A 17,881-nucleotide genomic window follows, 5' to 3' on the forward strand; every position below is an offset into this window, starting at 1 on the left:
AAGTTTTTTGAAAATCATTTGACCCTTAGTTCTTACGTATGTGGAGATTCTTCTTTTGTTGCCAGTCTTTGAGGTTCTAAAAGTAAAATTATTAATGGAGATGGTACAAATTACAAATTGTACAATGGAGGTGGTACAAATAAAAGATAATCATGCTGACTATATCCATTAGTAAATCTTCTCTTATTAAATAATACTATTATGTGTCTCTTCTTTCATATGTATTCTTGTCTGTTTTTACAAGGTCAAACAATTTTTAGTAATTTCTAACAAGTTCAAATGTATTTATAAAGTATTCCCTAAGTTATTAAAGTGTCTGTGCTTTCTGTCCTTGGTATAGATTTTAATTAGTTGCTAGATCACAGCTAATCTGTTATGAAGAAGGTTTAAAATGCATGCATTAAAAGCTTAGTGGGTTTTATTATTGACAAGAAATTTTTGTTACCCATTTAATGAAGGGCTAACATTTAAAAACTATTTTTAAAAGCTGGATGTACTTTTTTGGTTTTCTTTCTTTCCTGTTTCATGTAGGACTTACCAATTTATTTTGCTTTTCTCAGTGAAAGCACTGAAGCTGAACGAAATAAAGCTTCACAAATTAATATTGATACTAAACATATTTAGCTTGCCTCACATTTTTGAAATACAAAAGGTGATGTGATCTCTATATAGCTGTGCAGTGATTTCTACTGTATAGTAAGTTAATAAAGCAAGAGTCAGGTGGCATAAATAGCATACTACTTTTTATTTAAGGTAGGACAAAGAATATAAATGGTATGTGTCTTAGCTTATATTTAAAAAAAAAATTGATAACCCCCTGGGGCAACTGGGTGGCTCAGTTAGTTAACCATCTGATTTCAGCTCAGGTTGTGATCTTGTGGTTTGTGAGTTCAAATCCCACATTGGGCTTTTCTGTGGTCAGCACAGAGCCTGCTTCAGATCCTCTGTTCCCTTCCCTCTTTCTGCACTTCCCCTACTTGTACTGTCTCTCACAAAATAAATAAATAAAACTTAAAAAAAGAGATAAACCTCAAAATTAATAGGAATGGTTTCTTACAGAGAAAAGGAAGGGCTAGGGATGAAAGATAGATTCTTTAAAAGTACTTTATCATTTTCACTTTGGAACCATGTAAATGTTTAACATAATTATAAAATAACACTAAGTCCAAAAAAAGAAAAACTAGCAGTACCTAAAAATTGAAGCACGCTAAAGCAAATGAATCTAATTAAGTTACTGAGGTGTGATTATTTAAGGCTGTGCATTTCCTAATGAGATATAGCCTAAAAGACAAATAAAATAAAACTGCTTAGGAATCTTAAATTGTTTTCAGTAATATTTTTATTGTTACTTAAAAGCTTGTATGAGTGTGTGCGTGCAAGAGATGTTAGGGTCAAATCAAGTAAATAATGAAGTTAATGTCATAAGAAGCCAAGATTTATAGAGTAAATAAGATACACAAATGTTAGGGGCACTTGGGTGGCTCAGTTGGTTAAGTGTCTGACTTTGGCTCAGGTCATGACCTCATGGTTCGTGGGTTTGAGTCCTGTGTTGGGCTCTGTGCTGACAGCTAGCTCAGAGCCTGGAGCCTGCTTCAGATTCTGTATCTTTCTCTGACCCTCCCCTGCTCCGCTGTCTCTCTGTCTCCTTCTCAGAAATAAATAAAACGTTAAAAAAATTTTTTTTAAATATACAAATGTTAATTTCAAAGTTAAAAATTCTATAATGCTATAAATTCTATATAAACACAGAGTATAAATACATAATTCTAAAACTAAATTCTGTAATGCTAAATTTGAAATGAAAATATCAGGATGAGCTCACAATCAATTTTCTTCTCTAAAAAAAACAGATATTTTTTTAGCCAAATATGGGACAACTTGGGTATTAATAACAATAATAACCAGTAATTGAAACATATCTAATATGTTTAAATTCATGATCTCATAATGCTACACACACACACACACACACACACACACACGGTCACCAATAGGTGATGCTAAAAACTATGTGGAAACTGATAAATTAAGAATCACACACTTATTCTCCTTTGCCTATTTGAACTATATCACTGAGTAACTAGATTATTAAATGAGAAGTTTCTCTTTATAGTGGTATTCCATCAAATCATCACATATAAAACATAGCCTTCTCCACCCCCAAAATTTAACCAGAATTTGATTAAGCCTTCAGAACTGATTACTAGTTTAAAGCAAATATAGAAAAAAAACATGTTTAAACTATACAATAGGAGTAGAATTGGCAAAATCTAGATGGGAAAACCCTACAGGACAAGCAGTCTACTTTCTTGGTTTAATTGCAAGGAAAAAAGAGAGATGGAAGGTAACATTGAAATGAAAAGAAACTGTAAACATATCAGTCAGAGGCACCTGGGTGGCTCAATTGGTTAAGTGTCTGACTTCAGCTGAGGCCATGACCTCACGGTTCGTGGGTTCGAGCCCTGCGTCAGGCTCTGTGCTGACAGCTAGCTCAGAGCCTGGAAACTGTTTCAGATTCTGTGTCTCCCTCTCTCTGACCTTCCCCTGGTCGCTCGCACGCTCTCTCTCTCTGTCTCTCTCTCTCAGAAATAAATAAAAATATCAAAAAAGTGTCAATCAGTTGCGCTGTCCTTTTTGGATCCTGATTCAAACAAAAACTATCAACCCTCCCCCACCAACTGCCATATATGATATGTCAGACAGTTGGACATTTATATGCTCTTTGATATTAAGGAAATGCAGATTTTTTTTAAGTATTTGATAATGGTATTATGTTTATGTTTTCAAAACAGAGCCTTTATCTTTCAGACATTGTAAAATATTTACTACTGAAATAACTAGAATACTTAGAATTGACATCAAAATAATAAGAAAGAGGAGTACATAGAGGTATAGGTAAAACAAGATTGGCCATGAGCTGTTAACTGTTAAAGTTGGGTGAATATGAATATGAAGACATAGATGTTCATTATTGTATTCTGTGTATGTTTGAATATGTTTAAAATTCTTCGGAAAAATTTAAGTCCTTCAAAATGTATATGTTTTAAATTCCTCAATTTAGTGTACAAATTATGGTGTCTAAATAAGTTTTTCACTAACAATACCAGGGTATCTAAGAGAAACTACTGATTCTGGGTTTGGGGTGGGAAATGTTCAAGAATAGCCTGTAATATCTTATCCCAGAAGGCACAAAACTATCAAACATTACGTGGGTCATGTCTAAAAGACCAAGGTCCCAGCTTTAGTCCCCAGTGGCCGAAGATGGGACATATAGAGGATCATTGAGAATTAAGGGGTACCTGGGTGACTCAATCAGTTAAGCATCTATTGTGGGTTCAGGTCATGATCTCACAGTTTGTGAGTTCAAGCCGCGCCTTGGGCTCTGTGCTGACAGCTCAGAGCCTGGAGCCTACTTCAAATTCTGTGTCTCCCTCTTTCTGCCCCTTCCTCCACTCGCATTCTGTCTCTCTCTCAAAAATAAACATTTAAGAAAAATTAAACAGTCAAAAAGAATTGCAACTGAAGGGGCACATGGGTGTGTCTGTTGGCTTAGCATTCGACTCTTGGTTTCGGCTCAGGTCCTAAGTTCGAGCCCTGCATCAGGCTCTGTGCTGACTTTGCAGGGCGTGCTTGGGATTCTGTCTCTCTCGCCTCTCTGCCTCTACCCCTTTTCTTTCCAATCTCAAAATAAATTTTTAAAAAAAGTTAGAACCGCAAAGGATTGAAGAACATCTAATATGTTAAGACCTCTGTATTTTCAATGATGCTAAAAAGTAGCTGAATGGCCACTTATGGAAGATGCTAGAAAGCCCTTTATTATTCTGAAAATTAGTAAATAATGGAAAAAATATCAATCATTTAATTTGCCTTTATTGTATGAACTGTGGTTCAAGATAACTAGTTGATGAACGAAAGTTGTTCTTTATAGAGAATTCTAGCTAACAAATACTGGAGGAATGATAGGATTAGAATTGTCACCATTTTGGAATCCCTAGTGAAACAGTAGATTTAGGCAGCTGTCATCAATAATTGCTAGCACCAGTTATTTAAGGCTAATGGAGAATTTTATAATGGAAAGATCAGGCTTACAACACCCAAACCTGGTTCTCAGTCTTAACAGTGCTGAATGAAAACTACCAGACTTCATAGCACTGCCTCAGGAGGTACATAGAATCACGCAGCATGATCTTTGAAGCAGTTTCACAAAAAAAAAAAAAAAGTGAATCTAATTAAGTATCTAGATATGGCTACCAGTTTACGGGAAATACATGGGGGTGGAAGAACACACTGAGTGGCACCACAAGGGTGTGTAATATGCAAAATCATAAACCTGGGAAACTACAGACAGATAATTCTGCTTCTTCTAAGATAAATGGCAAAAAGGAAAAAAAAGAAAAAGGGAGGAGGTACACGTCACCAAATGTAATACATGAGTTTTGTTCGGATCCTGACTTGAACAAACTTTCTAAAAAACTGAGGTGAGGCATTAAAGAAATTTCAGTATTAACTGGATAACTGATTTAAAATGTAATTAATTTTTAAAAGATACGATCATGGTATTGTCTTTTAGAGCTATATACTGTCATATTTACAATTGAAAGATAGACTGCCGTTCACTTTAAAATAATCCAGTGTGAGGGGTGCCTGGGTGGCTTAGTGGTTGAGTATCTGATTTCGGCTCAGGTCATGAACCCATGGTTTGTGAGCTCAAGCTCCACATCAGTCTACTGTCAGCACAAAGCCTGCTTTGGATCCTCTGTGCCCCGCTCTCTCTGCCCCTCCTCTGCTCACATTCTTTCTCTCTCAAAAATAAACATTAAAAAATTAAAAACTAATCCAGTGTGAGGGGTGTCAAGCTGGCTCAGTTGGTAGAGCATGCAACTACCAATCTCAGGATTATGAATTCAAGCCCCACTTTGAGCATGGAGCCTACTTTAAAAAAATAAAATAATTCAGTGTGTATGTAGGGCTGGGGAGTATGGATGAAGAAAGATTTGCTATTAAGTATTGATCCTAGGCCCTTGATACATGGGGTTCAAGTATATGACTATATGTCTTTGTATTATATGACTTTCTCTACTTTGCATTTAAAAAAATTTTATTACAAAAAGCTTAACAAATAAGTGGTTTGAAATTCTTTTTGTTTTTTTCTTAATAGGCAACTAAATTATTATACAAACTAATTATATTATTTTCATCTACCCAGAAAACTTGTTTTATAGGACTTGTTTATATAAATAAATACCTAGTTATATAAATATTTAGAAGATGGTAATTATGGAATTATCTGTGCCTTATTTGCTTGATTTTTTAAAAAATTACTTTTAGTAGTTCATTTTCCTCAATTCATAGAATTTCAAAGCCTTGACAAAGAGAGTAATATGCTTTTTAAAAAAAATTATTTATTTTGAGAGAGAGAGAGAGTGCACGCACTCAAGCGAGGAAGGCCCAGACAGAGGGAGAGAAAATGCCAAGCAGGCTTTGGGCTGTTCGAGTAGGCTGTCTGCATAGAGCCCTGAATGGGAGGATGGGGAGAGGGAGGGATCGAACTGATAAACTGTGAGATCATGACCTGAGCCAAAATCAAGAGTTGAATGCCTAACTGACTGAGTCACCCAGGAACCCATAATATGGTTTTTATTAAGCTTTAAATTTACAAGATTTTAAACAGGAGGCTTTCGTTTTTATTTTTATTTATTATTATTTTTTAAAGTAATCTCTGTACCTAACATGGAGCTCGACCTCACAACCCTAAGATCAAGTCACATGCCCTACTGACTGAGCCAGCCAGATGCCCTCAGAAGGCTTGAGGTGTTTTGTTTTGTTTTGATTTGTTTTGTTTTGTTTTGTTTTGTTTTTAGAGAGAGAGCTTTTCGCACATGCATGACAGCACTTTGTGGTGCACATAGGAGAAGGAAAGAGGGAGAGAGAGCACAAATCCTAAGCAGGCTCTGCACCTCAGCGCAAAGCCTCATGCTGGGCTTGATCCCAGGTCCCCGGGACTGAAACCAAGAGTCAGGTGCTTAACCTACTGAGTCACCCAGGTGCCCTGAGCCTTAAGATTTTAATAGAAAGTGTTACAGTGCTCTGCTTTAATCATTTTGCTAGAGTTTTGGGGTGTTTATTTTTTCTGGTTTGAACTATTATGGAAGAATTAGACTTTTAAGCATTTCTATTTATAGAATATATAAGTAAAATTTAATTGATTTATTTTTCATTATAATTAGGGGAAGTAGTCTCCTAATGAATACTATAGTCTCTATCTACCGTTAGTCTCCTAATGAAGTTTTGTGCATTTTGACATGAAAGTAAAAATGACATATACTTTTAGAATTAAAAAACTAATCAAAAATCAGTTCAGATTCTCTTGGATGCTTTTTGTAGTAATTCAGAAATGTGACCACTTGAGAAATTTAAAGCCTTTGAAAAAGGAAGACTTAAAATCCATGCTATTTTAAAATCCTGCTTTTTACTTTGGCTACCTTCTTGTTCCTTGACTTCCATGTGACCTATAGATATTTGGTTTTAAAGATACTAGCTGAAGTTTAGAATTCTGCAGATACATCTTCCATATTTTCTCTTCTGGCATGACAGATTGTGGGAACTCCTAGTGTCCGCCATTATCTTATGAGAGAAAATGTTCTTTGTTAGGAGTTTCTTCCTATATTGAGAGGAGCTGACTAGTATATGACCCTGAACTTCTTTGTTTTGTATTCATCGTTCAGGAATTGTCCCAGCTCTTTGCTTCTTCAAGCAGTTCATCCCTTCCATTCCCATCATGGGATTTTTCCTTGGGAAGGCAGTCAGCCAAATTAATGTATAAAGCAAGTTAACTAATCTGCTGTTACTATAACAATCTGTAGCAGTTGTATATTTTCTTTTATAATGACATTAACTAGTTCTCATTTTCTTTGAATGTGTAATCTTTCCAATGCCCTTCTACTTTATTCTTAATATCTCTCTCTTCCTCTCAAAATATTTAAATCCTATCTTAAATGACTCAACTTAGGCCCGTCTCCTCAGAAAACTTTCCTAACTTACAGGGAGATACACTGCCTGTAGTCAGTCTGTTCTATACCACAAAATTAATCAGTTTGTTTTTTTCTTAGATAGTCCCTGAGTACCCAATAGACAAGGGAAAAAGGTTATGTCTGATACTATTGTATCTTTCACATTTCCTAGCACAGTTGTTCAAGAGAGATAGGCTTTCAGTATTGCCAGTTAGGAACTTATAGTCAGTTAAGAATTTTGTAGGTTCTTGAAGAACTTTGATCTAATGATAAATGAACTGGTTCAAAAATATTTAGGATAGTAAGTGTTAGTAATGTTATAATGGAAAGTTAAGCTAAATTTCAAAGACACATCAATTTCTTGAAAATCTGTTCATAGTGTTAATAAAAAAGATGATTTTGTTGCTTCTCTGAATTAAATAGAACTGGGAGAGTAATACAGTGAGTAAGTGATCACTTTCATTCATTTGATTGAGAACAAAGAATTTTCGCTTCAAGTATTATGTTTATATTTACTGCTTAATATTTACTGTTTCATCTTGTGTAAAATTAAAAGGCTTTTATTAATCAAGTTATATAGTCTCAGTCCAACCCTGAATCTGAAAGTCACGATTATAAATATACCTATTACATATTATAATGTATGTTATATATATGTTATATATAATTGATATATTCACATATAAAATAGATATATTCATTCACACATATATACACATACAAACTTAAAAGTGATTTGTGATTTTTCTCACAAATATTGAGGGGGGAATATAGCAAGGGGTATAAAATTATGGATGATGAATATCACATTCAAGAATCTTGAATTTATTCATGAAAATAAGGCATTTATAGCCCTTTATGTAGTTTCTTGGTGCTAATCCTAGCACCAAGGGACTAAAAGCCATCCAGGAATTCACTGTGAAACTATTTTGGACTTCTTTCTGGGATTTAGGAATGTATCAAGTATCTAGCATGTACCTGGATTAAATTTTCATTTATATATTAATATTTTTTAAGAACATTAAGATACTTGGCCCGGGTCAAGTCCACAGTAGGGGAATTAGTGTTCTACAGTACACACTAGAGGCGAATCGTACCGGAATACTAATTATATTTCTATACTTTTTATTTTTTTCATAATCTCTGCACCCAACATGGGGCTTGAACTCACGACCCTGAGACCAAGAATCTCATGATATACCAACTGAACTAGCCAGGCACCCCTTGCGTGGTTTTTTAAAGAAAAAGAAATAGAGATATATTTAATAGCCATATTCAGTATAGATTTTATTTGTTCATACAGAGTGTATGTATAAACCCAAGTACTAAGTGATATATCCAGTTTCAAGACATCTGTGTATTTTAGAGCAATAGATGTCTTGTAGCTAACTTTAGTTTTCTTTAAATGTATTGTAGTTGAAGCCTCCTGTCATAATGGGGATGAAACGATTGAAACAATCGAGGCCGCTGAGGCACTGCTCAATATGGATTCTCCTGGTCCTATGCTGGATGAAAAAAGAACAAGTGAGTGGTCATGTGTTTGGACTGTTCATGTGAATATGCTTTGAAAAGCTACTCTTGCTATCGCTTCTATTAGAGATGATAAATACCAAGAGACCGGATATTGGGTTTTTATATTTTTTGTGTCCCTGCCACATTTTAAGGCACAGTATTAATTGAGACAACTTTACTAAAGTGTTAAGTTAAATAAGACTTATTTTAGAAAAATTGGAGAGTGAAATCTTTAGGAATAAAAAAGTATTTTGTCATCAGATTTTGCAGAATTTGTTCTCTTAACCTCATTGGTAGAAGTATTAAGGTATTTATGGCCCAAACTATTATAATTTAATGGTCTCTAGGTATATACCAGTGAATAGGCAAAATTACATTGAAACCATATCTAACACCAAATGGCAGAAACTTTGCTGCCACATTATTGATCTGCTTTTCCACATTTCTTTAAGTTTATTTATTTATTTTGAGAGAGTGTGTGTGCACATGTGAGTGGGGGAGGGGCAGAGAGAGAGGGAAACAGAGAACCCCAAGCAGACCCCAGTCTGTCAGCACGGAGCCCAACATGGGGCCTGATTTTCTCTCTCGGTCTTGAGATCATGAGATCATGACCTGACCCTAAATAAAGAGTTGGACAGGTAGCCAACTGAGCCACCCAGGTGACCCTGTTGATCGGCTTTTAAATTCATGTTTCCTTTGAGCTTTTCTGACAAGAAAGTAGTCAAACTCGTTAATTTATTAATTTAATTATTCCTAAATCAGTTTAAGATGTTGAATATTTTCTGTATGCATAGCAAATGCATTAGGTAATTATGTGATATACAAATGAACAGAGACTGTTTTTTTCCTCCAGTTCACAGAGGAAAGATTAATTTCAAAGATAGTTATTTATGTAAATAACTGTAAAAGCCAAAAATAAAGGCCATGGGAGGGATTGCAACATGTTCTGGAAGGAAAGAGGACTCTGGTTGGGAATATCAGAGACAGGCTTTATGGAAGGAATTTTTTAACCTGTAATATATAAGATAAATAAGGCTTTAGTGACTACAGGAGATAGGGAAGGGCATTCAAGGTAGAGAGAATGGGTTGAGACAGAGATACAGACCTGTAAAAAAAAAAAGTGAAATGTTTGAATAAAAATGCTTTGGTATAGCTGAAGTGTAAGCTTCATGATAGGCAGGAGATGATATTGGAAAGGTAGGTTTGATCCAAATTGTGCAAGCTTCACATGGCATGCTATGGAGTTTAGGTTTTCTTTTCTTTTTTCCCCTGTAAACTATGAGAAAATAAGTCAATTTTAATTTTCTAATTTTCAGCATATAAAGTTTTATAGAGAAGAATAACATGGTCAAATCAGACTTAGGTTTCAGGGAGTAATCTTAGCAGCAATGTGAAGAATGGGGAAGAGAAATGAGATAGATTGGTGATAGGAAGTCAAGGAAGGCACTGAAATAGTCCTGTCAAGCCTGGTCTGATTTTGGACAGAAGAAATAAAAAGAGACTAGATTTCACAATTTTATTTCTACTTTAATCTTCATAGAAACAGGAAATTATTTGATGAAATTTTTTTGATTTATAATACAAAGTTGATTATAATTAGTTATTTTATTTCCATTAGATAATAATATATTTAGTTCATCTGAAGATGACATTGTTGTTGCCCCAATCACCCATGTATCCGTCACATTAGATGGGATTCCTGAAGTGGTGGAAACTCAGCAGGTTCAAGAGACATATGCACACTCCACAGGAACATCATCGCCAGAACAACCTAAGAGAAAGAAAGGTGGGTGGTTAATTTGTTTAGGGCAAACAGTCAAGTCTTGAAGTGGAATCTAAGCATAATTTTTATTCAAGAATATTTCTACACTAATTAAAACGCGCATAATAAAAAATGAGGGTACATAAATAAAAGGTATATCTCCATACTAGATTCATTAAAAACTTAAAGCCTCAACCTTTTATCTAAACCCTTCTATCCCAGAAAGAGCTTGGTGTAAGGACAGTTAGATTCCTTCCATAGGACATAGTTAGAAAATCACTAGCATAGATTCCAATATAAGATTCCAGTGAGAAAAATAATGAATTGGAAATCAACAGGTAAGTAATTGAAGAGGAAAATGTTAGATTTTAATTAGACTGAAATTTTAAAGGGAGTTTTTAACTTTTCATGAATTTAGGATCATATCTGCATACTGAAGTCTGACACTCTTTGCATTTGATTGCCTTCTGATTCTACTCCAGCTTGTGTAATATTTTGAATTTAATATCTTGGTTAATCACCAGCCACATAGTAACCTAACTTCACATAAAAGTAAGGGTAAATCCAAGAGCCAAAAATGAAGAGGAAGATAGAAACACCATGAATGAGCTGACACTGTAGCATCTCTGCCAGGCTGAGATGGCTGTATCAGTCTTGATGTCCAAGGCGCTTGTGAATTCCCAGCCATACTTAACATAATTAACATAAAAGCAGCCCCAGGCTATTAATAACTTCGGGGTACTAGGCAGAAACTTATAAAACTGCTCTGGCAAGTCCTACATTTAACCTGGGCTGCACAGAATTTCCTCAAATAAAGGCCCGGTTGAGGTGAGCTCACATTGCAGTATTCACAAAGTACGTAAGGAAGCTAATTCCTGAACGAGAATCAGAAGACATAGAAGAGTCTAGGATTAGTTCTCTAAGAACTTCAGATAATAGAATTATCAAATAGAAACTTTCAGTGAATATGACTGCAATTATTAAGGCAAAAGAATGAAAAACAAGGTCAAAGAATGAGACTGTTACAAAATACCCAGGTGGAACTTCTTCCAGACAAGATGGAATGACAGAACCTGATTTGGCAATCATTTGGGACAACAAAACCAAAAATTGTAAGTGGGACTACATTAAACTAAAAAGCTTCTGCACAGCAAAAGAAACCATCAAAAAAAAAAAGAAAGGGAGAAAATATTTGTAAGCCATATAGCTGATAAGGGGTTAATATTCAGAAATACATAAAGAACCCATACAACTCAATAGCAAAAAAATAAATCTGATTAAAACGGGCAGAGGGCGTTGAATAGACATTGAATAGATAAAGGTGACATGCAGATGGCCAAAAGGTACATGAAAAGATGCTCAACATTACTAAGTGTCAGAAAACTGCAAACCAAAACCACAATAAGCTATCACCACACACCTGTCACAGTGGCTGTCATGAGAAAGGCAAGAGATAATGAGTGTTGGCAAGGATGTAGAGAAAAAGGAACACTTGGGTACTGCTGGTGGAAATGTAAATTGGTGTAGCCACTATGGAAAACAGCATGGATTTTCCTCAAAATGTTGAAACTATAAATAACCATATGATCTAGTAATCTTTCACCTGGGTATATATCCAGAAGAAATGAAAATAAGATATCAAAGCAATACCTGCACTACAGTGTTCATTGCACATTAAAAAACATAGACGGACCTTGAAAGCATTATGCTAAGTGAAATAAGTCAGAGAAAGACAAATAGTGTATGCTCTCACATATATGTGGAATCTGAAATAGCCAAACTCCCTAGAAGCAGAGAGAAAAATGATGGTTGCTAGGAGGAGGAGGAAATGGGAAGATGTCAGTCAAAGGGCACAAACTTGCAGATATAAAATGAGTATGAGGATCTAATGCATGGCATGGTGACTTCAGGTAACAGGACTGTATTATATATTTGTAAGTTGCTAAGAGAGTAGATCTTAAATGTTCACATCCCCCAAACCAAGTAATTATTATATAAGGTGATGGTATATTAACTAACCCAACTGTGGTAATCCTTTTATAACATAGAAGTATATCAAATCATCGCATCATATACCTTAAACATACATAATTATATGTCATTATATCTCAGTAAAGCTGGAAGAAATTTAATTAAAAAATCTCCAGAATCTGGATTTACTCTCCTATTTAAACAACTAAAAATACAGACAAAATGTATGAAACAGGCCTCCTAAAAATTGGATATCAGTCAACAAAAGCAAGTGATCCCTGAGAAACAGGAAAAAAATGAGGGTGAGCCCTATGACTACCCGCCTTACTGCATAGAGTTGTTGTTGTTTTTTTTTTTTTTAAGTTTGGCTCACTTTCTTTTTCTCTTTTTCTTTTTCAGTTTTCTCTCTTTTTCAGTTTGGCAGTTTCTTAAAACATTTAATGCATGCTTAACATGTGACCCAGCCATTCTTCTACTCAGTATTTACCCAAAAGAAGTGAAGCCATACATATATAGAAAAACATATGCATGAATGAATGTTCTTAGCAGAGTTCTTTGCAGTAATAGCCCCAAACTTGAAACAGCCCAGATGTCTATCAATAGGTATATGTGGTATACCTATACAGTGAAAATACACTCAGCAGTAAAATAGAATATACTATTGATACATACAGCAAAAATGGCTCAATCTCAACATAATTATGCTAATTTGGAAAGAAGCCAGACTTCTTACTATATATATTTCTATTTATATAAAATTGTGCAAACTGCAAACTAATATATAATGACAGAAAATATGTGAGTACTTGGTTACCTTCAGATTGGGCAGAGTGGGAAAAGTAAGATGTAAGGATTACAGAGGGGTACAGAGTACTTTTGGGAGGGAAGGATATTCTCACTGTTTTGAACATAGTGATGATTTCACAGGTAAAAACATGTTGGAAGATATCAATTTGTAGACTTTAACCATATGCAGTTGATTGTTATCTCTTACACTTTAGTAAAACTATTTTTAAAGTGAAAGACTAACATCCTAATAGTGAAAGGATGTGATAAGGAACCAAATAGAACACACAAAATATAGGTTAAACAGCAGATTAGTCACTGTTTAAAAGAAAATTAGTGAGTTCCAATATAGATCTAATGTAGAATAAAAAACATGAAAGAGTCAGAGATGTGAGGATTGAATGAAAAGGTCTACATGTTTAATGAAAGCTCCAGAAAGAGAGAATATGTAGAGCAAGGAGGAGGCAGTATTCAAAGGTAATAACTTAGAGTTTTCCAAAATGACATTAATCCCGGCATGGTGAATCCAGAGTAGCATAACTAAAAGAAACCCAGGCCTAAACACATTACAGTAAAAGTGCAAAACACAGCACTCTCCTAGCCCCACCAGGAGAAGAAGAAGAAGAAGAAACAAACCAACCAGAGGAGAAACTTGAAGAGGATTGATTTTTAGATTGGCAGCTTAGAAGCTCCCAATAGAGGCTGGGAGTGTTGGCTAGCTTCACAGTACTGAGAAGAAATAACTGTCTACCAAAAATTTTATACCCAACTAATGTATAATTCACATGAAGCTGTGCACATTGACACCTGGAATAGTGAGGAAAACAACGGAAAGGATGGATATTGGATAGGTTTACCAACTGTCTCTGTCTTGACTAAAACTAGTGGTGAAAACCGTGGGAAGAAGCAAATGATATTATCTATCAGAAAAAGTAGGTAAATAGAAAGCATAAAATAAGGGTAGGAGGGATAGGAGCTAACTGAAGTCTTCACTTCTAATATTTGTCATCATTAACATGGTTACCCAGAAGTGTCTACCTCATGAATGGTTCTTTGCAGATTCCTACAGTGATGGAAATCAAGATACCTGGCTGACTAGGTTTTATAATTATGCATTAAGAGGGGCCTGAAGAATGACTTTGTGAGAGTGGCAGAAGGGCAGAGGGAGAGGGAGAGAGAATCTGAAGCAGGCTCCATGCCCAGTGGAGAACCTGACATGGGGCTTGACCTCACTATTATGAGATCATGACCTGAGCCAATATCAAGTTGGATGCTTAACCAACTGAGCCACCCAGGTGCCTCAAGTGACCTTGTTGATCCTCTTACTCACACTACTTTAGAAATACTTTCCTATTCAGTTTGAGGCTGTGTTCTTAACTAAGTAACTTCATCTCTAGAATTCTCTTCTTGTAAGTTCTTCTTCTACATTACACTATTCCAGAATTTACCCTTGGTGATCTAGACCAGATAGAGTCAGCCTGAAGAATGTTGGGTTAAAATATGCTAACTAAGGTGTCCCTTTATGCTTAATCTTCATCGGTTCTTATGTATAGAATGGTAGTCTATTCAGACAGCATCATTATCTCAACCTAATTCCCAGGCAACATTGCCACTAAGTTGTGTTTCTAGATAAACGGCAAAAGAAGATCACAAACAAGGTTTAGAATGGTTGAGCCAGACTAAGGCTGCACAAACTACATTTAACACTATTGTAATGGACTTGTTTAGAGATTGAATGAGGCACTATGTGGCTCACCAAAATTTTGCCTCACATATTTTTCTATCTCTAAAGTTTTGGGAAGTTTCTAGTATTTGAGAACTACCTGAATGCAGATGTGAGAAAAGCTAAAATCAACTTCTCCTACCATAAAAAGCTTATGTAACCAAGAAACAGATAAACTTATATGGGTTATTTTTTGAGCCCAAGTGTTACCAACATCAAGAATATTCCCCCAAATTTTAAGAAAGTGTTTGTGATCTAACCTACACTGATGGTAAAATTTCACTGAAGTTATTTTCCTTTTGAGTAAGTAGGATTTAGTAGACCAAATATATGTGACCATGTATAAAGTATTAAAATTTAGGATAAATGACCAAATAGCATTTATAAACAGCTGAATTGATCATTCTCTTTCACTTTTGAGGGCAAATACTTACACAGAGCTATTTTGTTTTTAGGGAGAAAAACAAAACCTCCACGACCAGATTCCCCAGCCACTACGCCGAACATCTCTGTGAAGAAGAAAAATAAAGATGGTAAGGGTAAGTACTATAATTTCCTTGTAATATTTATAGGTCAAATAACATTTAGATTGCTTTAAAATATCTGCATATTTTAAGGGAAAACTGCTAGCTCTCTTGATTTATTTAAATGGATCCTATTGCTGCCACCACATGCTTACAAAGTACAGTTGGCACTTTAATAATGAGTCCCTTGGGAGAGTTCAGCCAGGTTAGTCTTTCAGTTAGTACACACTTTTTAATACTGTTTTTAATTTCTGATATTTTCATAACTGTTGCCCAAATTTGAAAAAAATTATTAAGGTCAATCCATTTGCTCTGATATAAAGAGAACAACTATTGAAAGGTTTTGTACAATTCTTTTTCCCTGGTTTTCTTAGGTAATGTTTCTTAAGTAAGAAAGAAAACGTCCTCTCAAAGTGTTTTTTCCTCCATAAGTTATCACAAATCTAATTGCCAAGACTGTTCTGCCCAGACATCTTATATAAGACTTTTAGTTGTGTTTAATTTTGCTCTTTCAAATGAAATTATGATTGGTTCAACAGAAATTGCTTTTGTTTCAGGAAACACAATTTATCTTTGGGAGTTTTTACTGGCACTGCTCCAGGACAAAGCTACTTGTCCCAAATATATCAAATGGACCCAGCGAGAAAAAGGCATTTTTAAACTGGTAGATTCCAAAGCAGTATCCAGGTTGTGGGGAAAGCACAAAAACAAACCTGACATGAATTATGAGACCATGGGAAGAGCTCTCAGGTACATGAAGCTTTTGTAGTTTGTTGTGTTAAGAATATGGTTTCTTAAATACTAAAAAGTAGATAACTTCTAAAAAGTTAAGAGGATTTAAAAAGTGATTTTTTATTATTGAATTACTAAAACCACACAACTTATGGAAATCAGTATGTATTTAGGGGTGCGTGGGTGGCTGAGTTGGTTAAGCATCTGACTCGTGATTTCAGCTCAGGTCATGATCTCACAGGTCATGATCTCGAGCCCTCCGTTGCACTCTGTACTTATAGTACGGAACCTCAAGGCTGCTTGGGATTCTCTCTCTGACCTTCCCTTTAGCGTGCATTCATATTCTCCTCTCTCAAAAAAAAAAAAAAAATCAGTATGTACTTAAATTCAAATCTTATTCCAATCTAGGAAAATGCTTTTCTTCAAAAAATGTTTTTCATGCAAACAGTAGATAGTTTCCTTATAAAATAGGGATTAAAAAATGTAAACCATCAACAGGAATTGTAAATTGACCACAGGAGTCATATGTTTGGAGTCATTAAACTTGAATTCAGCACAAAGTTAACAAAGAGTGGTAATGCAGTTACTTAATAAGAGGGTGCATTTTATTTATTTTCTTTCTTTCTTTTTTAACATTTATTTTTGAGAGGGAGAGAGAGAGAGGGAGACACAGATTCTGAAGCAGCCTCCATCCAGGCTCCAAGCTGTCAGCACAGAGCCCGACATGGGGTTCAAACCCACACTATGAGACCATGACCTGAGCCGAAGTCGGACACTTAAGCAAGTGAGCACCCAGGTGCCCCTAGAGGGTGCATTTTTAAGTGTAAATCTCAGATAATATCTGTATACCTAAATAAATGCTTCAAGAATAATATTAGATACTGTGAAATTTTGAACCAGAATATCATTTTTTTAAGCTCACTGTTTTTCTGTGATCATATTATTTATTCTTCAAGATACACATCTATTCGAGCAAGATTTACTGAAGTAAATCATCATGGTGCCTGGGTGGCTCAGTTGGTTTAAGCATCTGACTTTGGCTCAAGTCATGATCTCAGGGTTCATGGGTTTGAGCCCCACATTAGGCTGTCTGTTGTCAGCACGGAGCCCACTTTGGATCCTCTGTCTCCCTCTCTGCTTCTTCCCTGGTCTCATGCACGGTCTATCAAAAATACACATTAAAAAAAAAAAAAGGAAGTAGCAATCATCTGATAACTTGATAACCTTCTTAAACCAGAACTATTTAGTTACAGTTTGTTTTAAACTGACACTTTTAAAATTCTTTTTTTTTTTAACAAATAGTTTATTGTCAAATTAGTTTCCACATAACACTCAGTGCTCATCCCCACAAGTGTCCTCCTCCATGCCCATCCCCCCTCCCCCCCACATCCATCAGTCCTCAGTTTTTGTCAGCATTCAAGAGTCTCTCATGGTTTGCCTCTCTCCCTTTCCCCCACCATTTCCGCCCTTCTTCTCCCCCTTGTTCCTCCGTCAAGTTCCTCCTCATCCTCCTATACGTGCAAACATATGATATTTTTCCTTCTCTGCCTGACTTATTTCGCTCAGCATAACACCCTCAAGGTCCATCCATGTTGCTACACGTGGCCAGATTCCATTGTTTCTCATTGCCATGTAGTATTCCATGGTATAGATAAACCACATCTTCTTGATCCATTCATCGGTTGATGGACACTTAGGCTCTTTCCATGTTTTAGCTATTGTGGAGAGTGCTGCTATGAACATTGGGGTCCATGTGCTTCTATGCCTCAGCATTTCTGTATCCCTTGGGTCAATTCCTAGCAGTGCTATTGCTGGGTCCTAGGGGAGTTCTATCGTTGGTTTCCTGAGGAACCTCCACACT

General features: G+C 35.6%; 1 protein-coding gene across 3 annotated transcripts in view; it reads left to right on the top strand.

Moving 5' to 3' along the window:
• Positions 1–17,881, top strand: part of ELF1 (E74 like ETS transcription factor 1) — a 110,010-nt gene that overhangs the window by 81,615 nt on the left and 10,514 nt on the right. For 2 of the 3 annotated variants that reach the window (XM_039253155.1, XM_039253154.1), the window contains exons 4-7: positions 8,427–8,534; positions 10,141–10,308; positions 15,220–15,303; positions 15,846–16,038. In XM_039253155.1, the coding sequence (XP_039109086.1) occupies positions 8,427–8,534; positions 10,141–10,308; positions 15,220–15,303; positions 15,846–16,038 (553 nt within the window). The remainder of the gene's footprint in view (positions 1–8,426; positions 8,535–10,140; positions 10,309–15,219; positions 15,304–15,845; positions 16,039–17,881) is intronic. The other variant, XM_039253156.1, reaches the window with a different exon arrangement.

This window comes from Hyaena hyaena, unplaced genomic scaffold (assembly GCF_003009895.1).
Source record: "Hyaena hyaena isolate Hyena2069 unplaced genomic scaffold, ASM300989v1 scaffold_440, whole genome shotgun sequence".
NCBI classification, from domain to species: Eukaryota; Metazoa; Chordata; class Mammalia; order Carnivora; family Hyaenidae; genus Hyaena; species Hyaena hyaena.